At 45.0% G+C, this 9,355-nt stretch overlaps 1 protein-coding gene across 1 annotated transcript in view; it reads left to right on the forward strand.

The window, feature by feature from the left end:
* Nucleotides 1-7,216, forward strand: part of MAP1LC3A (microtubule associated protein 1 light chain 3 alpha) — a 38,789-nt gene extending 31,573 nt beyond the window's left edge. Inside the window, exons 3-4 of the mRNA XM_053393973.1 lie at nucleotides 4,821-4,927; nucleotides 6,026-7,216. Of these exons, the coding sequence (XP_053249948.1) occupies nucleotides 4,821-4,927; nucleotides 6,026-6,188 (270 nt within the window). The 3' untranslated portion in view covers nucleotides 6,189-7,216. The remainder of the gene's footprint in view (nucleotides 1-4,820; nucleotides 4,928-6,025) is intronic.
* The last annotated feature ends 2,139 nt before the right edge of the window (nucleotides 7,217-9,355 follow it).

Genomic DNA, 9,355 nt, shown 5'->3' on the forward strand with positions numbered 1-9,355 from the left:
ACCCCCCTTTTTTTGCAAACAATCATGCATTTGCACAATAACTGCATTTATTATCTGTAAAAAAGGCTTCAGACATTTTTCTGTTGAAGTAGCACTTCTGTTCCTAGAAGGAGAGATAAAAATAAAATCTGGACTGAAAATGGGGGGTGAATGAGGGTAGATCAGCATTCAGCTGGAACTCAGCCCCAGAACCTGTTTTCAGTTTGGGGGCCCAGCCCTTGAGCATATATAGAATCGTAGAGTTGGAGGGGACCGTGAGGGTCATCTAGTGAAGCAGCAGAACTACTGAGGATGTGCAGAGTTCCTTTTCCTAACTAGTGAGCAACCCAAACCATTCCCACACATCAGTAATTGGGGATCAGGGCCTTCCCCATTACGTACCTATATAGCTTCTCGGGTCTGTAAATGAAATGATGTTAAGAAGCTGGAGCAGACCAGAGGCCCATCCAATCTAGCATTCTTCTCTAATATTAACCAGCCAGATTTTTATTTATTTATACAAGTATTTGTAAGCTGCCAACGCCTGAGAAAAATACCGTGGAAGTGTACTATACAAGCATCAAAACATCATAAAATACAGAACATATGGCCAACACTGAATCAAATTAATTCCCCAAAAGGGGTTGATGAAACAAAAACCAGATGCCTCTGGGAAGCCCACATGAATGCAGCAACACCCGCCCTGTGTCATTTATGTCCCCCAGTAACTGGTATTCATTCAGATGCATACTGGGTTGTATTTAGCACAAGGGCTGCTGCCTGCACAGTGGTACTTTCCACATGAACCCCTTCCAAATCTGCTCCAGAGGATTGTCAGAAACCTCAGAAGACATTTCTTTTGTGGTGGGGCGGGGGGCAAACTCATGGCAGCAGGTTCTGCTCAGCTCAGTTTGTAAATAGATAAATGCAGGGTTGGCACATTAGATTTCAGTGATCACAATAATATGCAAGTAAGGACTGTGAGAATAACAAGATTAGCGAACAGTTTATTTGGTTATGAGAGGCAGGGGGATATACACATATGTATCTCACATACATACAAATGCACATATATGTACAGTGGTACCTCTGGATGTGAACGGGATCTGTTCCAGAGCCCTGTTCGCATCCTGAAGCAAACGCAACCCGCGTCTGTGCGTGCAAGGGTCGCAGTTCACCACTTCCACACATGTGCGTGACGTCATTTTGAGTGTCTGCGCATGCACGAGCGGCGAAACCCAGAAGTAACGCGCTCCATTACTTCCGGGTCGCCGCAGAGTAAAACCTGAAAATATTCATCCCGAAGCTACTTCACCCCAAGGTATGACTGTATATGTATGATGGATGCATAATCTTCTTCTTTGGTGTTCACTCGTAGCTGAGTAAGAGTGTCTTCCATGAACACGGTCTTAACAGTTGAGTCCGTAAGTGACTGTGGAGGCCAATTCTGGATCCACACGTCCTTCCACAGTGGGGACGTAGGTTTCCGGGCGGGAGTTGATCATGGTGAGGGTTTGCCAAACATTCCTTCCTCTTAGCACGTTTCTCCCTTTCATCCTGAGTCCGAGTGTCTTCAAAGTCCATGACCCCTTTGGTAAAGGCTGTTCTGCGATTGGAGTGCTCACAGGCCAGTCGGTGTTTATACTACATTTTTTAAGATTTGAGAGAGAGTCTCTAAGCCTCTTTTGTTGACCACCAGCATTACGCTTTCCATTTTTAAGTTCAGAATAGAGTATTTGCTTTGGAAGACAATAATCAGGGATCTGCACAACATGACCAGTCAATTGAAGTTGATATTGAAGAATCATTGCTTTGACACTTGTGATCTTTGCTTCTTCCAGTACACTGGCATATACCGTATATGTAGGTGAAAAACAAAATCCACTTACTGCTTAGAGTTGAACTATGCTTTCAGTTTGGATAAAAGCTTTTTAGGTGTGTGTGTATATATATAGGGTATATAATGATTGGGTACTCTTCTGCATGGGAAAAGCTAGTATATCCAAGGAACAGTTAGGCTTAACCCCTTTTCTCTGATACTCTAGCTGTCAATTGGAGGCCCGAGCTTTTTCTTAACATAAGATAAATAGAACATGTTGACTCCACAACCCCACCGTCATTCTGGTGTGGTTATCATCCTTTGTTTCACATTCTACTTGTCTTCACGTGTTATTCACATAGAGGACTCTCACACATACACGGGAGCAGGAGCAGGGCGACGCCACAGGGCCTGCCCTGACACCACTCTTGCCCTGATGTCCACGAGTTGAGTGCAGATGCCATGCTTTTCTACTTCTGGGCCAAGTCTGCAGCCATGTGCCTTCCTAGATAAGCAGACTGAAACTGGTACCTTCTGTGAGTAGATGCCTCTGGGTCAGAAGCTGCTTCATATAGAGTCAGACCACTGACCCATTTAGCATTGTCACTGTTGCCCACTCTGACTGCCAGTGGGTTTCGTCTTTCCCTGTCTTGCCTGGAAATTGCCATGGAACCTGGCATGTTCTGCATGAAGTGCAGGTGCTCTACAACTGATTCAGTAGGAAGACAGTATTACAACCACTACTGCATGTCTGCTAAAGCCTCTGTTGGTGACTACCACTCTGTGCTGGGTACAGTGCACACTGCCTGTTTGCATTTACTCTTTGGCCTATTCTCTGGCTGCTTCCTATCTAATAAGAGACACACTTTATGTACGGGCACAGTGGTTGAATAATTCATATCCCAAGATACGCAGAGCAGATGTGATTCCCACATTGCTTGGCAGTTGTTCCCTTTCTCTGGCCCACAATTGTTTTTGTCTAGAGCTGACTAGACGAAAATGTCACTCTGGACGCTAAAACCGGTCTCGTGGCGTAGAATTATCCAGCAAAACTGATTGGCAGCAGGTTCAGGGCAGATAAAAGAAAACTTTTCTTTTCAAAATTGCATGAAATTAACATGGTTGCACAGCTCCAGGGTGTTGTGGTGGCTGTTCTTACAGATGACTTTACCCTGCAAAGGAGCAAATTAGATCGATTCACAGAGAAAAGTCTTTCAGTGGCTATTAACTAACAGGCCTACAAAGGCAGTCTACCGCTATTGGCCGTAGCTAGAAATGGCCCTTGAAAGATGGGCACTCAGGCCTGCCTTTGTTATGAGCATGCCAAGGGCACCTAGGTGTCCACTGTTAACTTCATCTTGTCCATCTATCTGGTTTTTCCCTCCAAGGGCAATCCAATGGAGTGAGCGGCATCCGTCCCTCACCTGCAGAGTGAGCAGAAGGGCAGCTGGTGGGATCCATGCCAGTGGCAGCCAGCAAAACCCTCCAAATCAGGGCTTTCCAGAGAAAGGGCAGGATCTGTTAGTTCTGAAGCCAGCCCCACTGCTGCTGTTAAATGGTATTGATCCCAATCTGTGCCAAATTGCTGTGCCAGCTCCAGGCCGGCATTGTGGTCTGCTTGCCCCTCCACCTGTTGCTTTGGCTTTCATGCATGGCAGGTCTGTGGATGAAGCAGCCCTGCCCCTCTGCAAAGCCCCATCAGGGATACCTTTTATTTCATAGTACAGTGGTACTTCAGGTTATGAACTTAATTCGTTCTAGAGGTCCGTTCTTAACCTGCAACTGTTCTTAACCTGAGGTACCACTTCAGCTAATGGGGCCTCCCGCTGCCGCCGCGCCTCTGCTGTGTGATTTCTGTTCTCTTCCTGAAGCAAAGTTCTTAACCCGAGGTACTATTTCTGGGTTAGCGGAGTCTGTAACCTGAAGCGTCTGTAACCCAAGGCACCACTGTATTTAAACAAAAAGGGCAGTTGTGTGGCTTTGAGTTTGTGACACTAGTGAATATGGATGCTTAAAAGGATTTCTTCTGTCCAGGGGTTGAACCAGTGGTCGCATTTCAAAATTTGAGATAGTGGGAGGGGAAAAGATGGAGACTCAGCAGATCTGAGCTGGCTGCTTACTGCCAGCGCCTTCACATTTGCCTTTTAAATATCAACTTGGTGGTCCTTCCGTGTCATCATCAAAAGCTTTAGGGAAGCTTTTAATATCTGAAGGACTATTGTATTTTAATATTTGTTGGAAGCCGCCCAGAGTGGCTGGGGAAGTATGTATGTAAGTATGTATGTATGTATGTATGAATGTATGAATGTATGAATGAATAAAATTATTATTATTATTAATTATTATTATTATTACCACCATCACCATGCCACAGAGCTGTGCCATCTCTGTGCTTCACTGCCGAGTGGCTGTCGCACCATCTTGTTGCCTTTATTGATTCAGAAGATTCTCCTTTTTGTGAGCAGTGGCATACATTTTGTGTTGTACACAACACCAAAGGGGACCTGGACCTACTGAATTCTCACTGATGCTAAGGCTGTGGACAGGCACATATAATTTGAGCAGTGAACGAGCCAATAAAACACTTTTTTAAAAAAATGCTGGCTTTCATTCAAGATCATGGAAATAATTTTCTTTTAAACTTTTCATTTGTCTGCTTTTACAAATAAGATATGGAACAAACATGCTAATGACTGAATGTTCAGGCTATCATTTAAAATAAGTTTTAAGAAGGTTGGCGCAAGCAATCTGAAGGAGAGAGGAGCAAGACCGAATGTGGAGTCAGCATTCAATTTGTTGATTACAGTACAGCTTTCAAAAGGGGTTCTTGTAAAACCAGACAGAAGCCACTCCTGACTTCAAGGTGCCAATTGGGAAAAGCTTTGATGTGGTTTGGTTCTTGATTTTTAATTATCTTCACATCCTTGGGTTTGTTTGCTGTTTGAAAGGCTGTCTCCTTAAGGGCTGCCGTGATAGAGTTGGATAAGAAGAAACCTGACTGCGCCCATTTCTCTCTCATCAGGTCATTATTGAAAGATACAAGGGGGAGAAGCAGCTGCCTGTGCTGGATAAGACCAAATTCCTAGTCCCTGACCATGTCAACATGAGTGAATTGGTAAAAATAATCCGGTAAGTGAAAGGCCTCAAAGCAGCCAGCTGTGATCTGCTCCTGATAGTGCAAATCAAGGGTTATTTTTTTGGCATGGGAACAGCTTGCCCTTCCTTGCCCTTCTAACTAGCTTCCTAAAGTAGGACATGGGGATAGGGCAGTCCTCTTCTATGAATTAGAAGGGTGATGGGGCAGCTGCAAAGGGTGCAGCGTGGCTTCTCATCATGCACTGACTTAATGAGCTGAAGGAACAGCAGGTAGTGCTGCTGCTTGGGGGAAGCAGAAAGAATATTTCCCTGAATCTATACCATCATCAGTTCTGTAGGCACTCCAGATGCCGACCAGGTTTGCCACCAAAAGATGCCATCTCTCTCTTTTGAGCTATTTGTGGCATCTTTGGGTCTGAACAAGTAAGTGAATTGGATTCTACAGTGCAGGTCCGCCTGTTAGCTCTGCTGAAGTAACTGCTTCTAGGTTAGATTTCTGCAGCATATTATAAATGGGGCTGCCACTGAAGACGGTTCGGAAAGTTTAGCCAGTACAGAATTCAGAAGCCGAGCTGCTCACTGGGGGAAGACAGTTTGAGCATTTAATGCCACTCCTGGCCCAATTGCACTGGCAGCCAGTTTAGTTTCTGGGCCCAATTCAAATTGCTAGTTTTGACCTATAAAGCTTAAACGGCTCAGGACTGCAATACCTCAAGGACCCAAGGACCACCTTCTCTCATATGAACTGACCTGGACCCTGCAACCATCATCAGAGGCCCTTCTTCATGTGCCCTCTTTACGTGGAACACAGAGGGCGGCAACACGAGAGCAGGCCTTTTCTGCAGTGGCCCCACACTTGTGGAATGCTCTCCCCAGGAAGGCCCGCCAGATGCCTTCATTACATATCCTTGGGTACCAGGCCAAAACATTCCTCTTCTCCCAAGCCTTTGGCTAATTAAACAACCTATGGCCCTTTAAACTGTGTTTGTTGTGCTCAGGTATGTTATTATTTTGGTTTGTGTGTTTTTGTGTTGTTCCGCTGTAAACTGCCCTGTGACGCTCGGGCGAAGGGCAGCACAGAAATGGAATAAATTGATTAATCCTGAACTTCCTTCTACCCCTCTCCACCAGTCGCCGGCTGCAGCTGAATCCCACCCAGGCCTTCTTCCTGTTGGTGAACCAGCACAGCATGGTGAGCGTTTCCACCCCTATCTCTGAGATCTATGAGCAAGAGAAGGACGAAGACGGCTTCCTCTACATGGTCTACGCCTCGCAGGAGACCTTTGGCTACTGAGCGCCTGTCCGCACCAGAGGACTGACTCCACAAACTGTTGCGTCGACATCCCTGCCTCCCCAACACTCCCCCTGCCCCCCCCCTTGGCACACCAGTGCAGACAGAGGCCTGTGGCTCGGGAGCAGCACAAAAAGCAACTGGTGTGCCTCCACCTTTGCAGTGCAACAGACCAAGCTAGTTCCGTGTGTGTATGATTGCGTGACCCACAAGTCTCTACTTCCTTGCCCTTGACCCCCCGTGTGGAACACTGGTTGCGTCCCCCTTCCTTCCCCGCTGCGTGCGCTTTCTCTGTCTCCTTTTCTGTCTCTATTGTCATCATGTCCTTTTTTCTTAGTCCAATGCCAAATTGATGGAGCTTGTGGCAGGCGGAGGAAGCAAAACGCCACCGCTACAGCAAGGGGAGGGGCTTATCCGCTGAACTTTTATTAAAGGGCCAGAAATCTGAAGGCAAACAAACAAAAACAAATAACTACCACTGCTCTTGCGTTTTTAATTACTTGCATATCAATTCTTGGTGCTACAGAGTAGATGTAGGCGTCTTCTACAGGACTGTGTATAATGTATATCTCTTAGATTTATTTTATTTTGTAAGCACGACGGGGGAATATAATTTGCTTGTATTATGTAGATTTTGAAAAACAAACAAACCAAGCCCAAGCTTCTTTGCACTTTAAAACGTAGTAGAGGTGAGCGTGGAATTAGCTTAATTTTCACAGATCTGCCGTACCCTGTGCTGTGTCTCTGTCGATATTTATACTTGCCTTTTTAGGATTGTTTTTGTTTCGTTTTTTTAAAGCCATCCCCTCTCCTTTCTTGCATGCACGAGTTTCTTTTCCTTTTTTTTCTAATTTTCTTTGTCCCATTGTGGCAAGCAGACCATTCACTCAAGGAATGTACTGATTTATATTGCTTTTTTCCTCTCTTTTTTTAAATTTATGATACCAAAAACGTGTGTGTATGACAGGAAAAACTCCCCACCCAGTTGAATCTATACAAATAACTATATAAATAAAGATAAGTTAAAATTGTGTCTTGTTGTCAGAGCAGTAGATTTCATCTGCTCCAATCTCAGACATACCATACAGTCAGACTGAAAGGAGCTGGTGACGAGGAGTCGTGACAGCACGCCTGTTCTCTGCTCGTGTCCTTGTGCCACAAACTTCCACGGAAATGCTGAACCTAGTTGTGCAGTGTAAATGGAGCTGTAAATGGAACATGTGCACAAACCTCTGTGCAATTTTGTAGCCCTGGAGTAGAGCTTTCCAAACTTTTCATGTCAGTGACACAGTGTTTAGATGTGCATCATATCATGACACAGTAATTCAGTTTTATTAGCAAGTGGGAGATTAAACTAGCCCTGGGAAGAGAATTACACATCTACACACTGCAGCCCTAGAGAATGTATTTGGCTAATGGAACCACTGGGTTTTTTTTAGTAAACCAGAAGATGGCTTCTGGGCCTATTAGGCCTGTTCCCTTGTTACTGTCTAGGGATTGGGAACCTCTGTGACTATAACTCCCAACGTCCCTTGCCCTTAGCCCTGCTGGTTGAGACTCATAGGTGTCTAAAGGACTTCCTCAGTACCCCAAGGAACCAAGCTGTAATGTAGTTCTTGTTCTTGTTCATGAGCTCTGCTGCAGTGATGGGGAGGCATGAGGCTCACTGACTACTGTAAACCTCTTCGACTATTAGCCCTTTCAGGTGCTCAGAAAGGGCCACACACAAAAAAAATGAAATTGAGCCGTTTGGTGCCACTAGTAATTTCATTCCCTTTGCCACATGAGCAAAGCAGAAAGTGGGAAGAACCGTGCCATTCTGCACATGTACATCATCATCATCATTATTAATTATTATTATATTTTATTTATACCCTGCCCATCTGGCTGGGTTTCTCCAGCCACTCTGGGTGGCTTCCAACAGAATATTAAAATACAATAACCTATTAAACATTAAAAGCTTCCCTAAAAAGGGCTGCCTTCAGATGTCTGTAAGACCACACAGAAGAGGCAAAGGGGAAAAGCTGAACTTTAGGTCTCTTAAAGGAAGAGAAATGCAGCAACAGACTTGGTTGTGCTAAGTTAGGCATTGCTCCTGTAAATATAGAAAGCTCCCAAAGGAGATCTTCTCATGAGAGCAGTGTGATACATGAGACCTATGAGGTCTTGTGTCACATATGCTTCCTGTATCTTTGAAACTTGCCTTCAAGTTCACAGTTGCTGCTATTGGGAGATCTATGAGAAGCCAGGCTACATGCTCTAACTCATGTTGACAGCGTAACTGTACATTCTGCATAGGCTCAAAGGTCTCAACACCATGAGGGCCTTCTCAGTAGTGGCGCCCACCTTGTGGAACACCCTCCCATTAGATGTCAAGGAAATAAACAACTACCTGACTTTTAGAAAACATCTGAAGGCAGCGCCGTTTAGGGAAGTTTTAAATGTTTGATGTTTTATTGTATTTTAAATATTTTCTTGGAAGCCGCCCAGAGTGGCTGGGGAAACCCAGCCAGATGGGCAGGGTATAATTAATAAATTATTATTAGTATAAGTGATGCAAATTGTCAATTTGCACCATTTATTCTACTTTTGCTTCTCATAGGACCATTGAGTAATACGGAGAGCCCCCACCCCCCCACCCCGGAACTCCTCCTGGTTTTTTAGAATTCACCCGCAATTGCAAACACCCTTTAAAGCCTACGTTGGCAGCCATAAGGGTTAGAAATATGCTTACAAAAGTTAAGACTGAATTTGCTGCCAAATGCCAACTTCTTTCCTTGAGCAGATTCACAAAATACATCACGCCCACAAGAAAAACTGCTGAGAGCAGCATGTCGACCAGCAACAGGTTTACAATTAAAATCTTGGAACAGAATTGGATAGTACCAGTCGTACAGTGAAGCAATGTAGTTTCTATCTGGATGGGAGCCTCTGAACACACCAGCTCCCCCCCCCCCCCCCGCTTTGTGCAACCATGCCTTCCGTTCTGTGAGAAAATAGCTCAGCAACACTTTCATCCTCCTCGGTGCAGGCAGAAGCCACTTCCCCATGGCTGCTGGCACCAATTTATTCATGCCGTATAGCTTTTATAGCCTGCCAGCTTGACAGCCTGCTGTACAGATCCTTCCATGTGTAGGAAAGCAATCTCGTTATTAGAACAAACCCTTCCC

The sequence above is a fragment of the Podarcis raffonei genome, chromosome 6 (assembly GCF_027172205.1).
Source record: "Podarcis raffonei isolate rPodRaf1 chromosome 6, rPodRaf1.pri, whole genome shotgun sequence".
In the NCBI taxonomy this organism is placed as follows: Eukaryota; Metazoa; Chordata; class Lepidosauria; order Squamata; family Lacertidae; genus Podarcis; species Podarcis raffonei.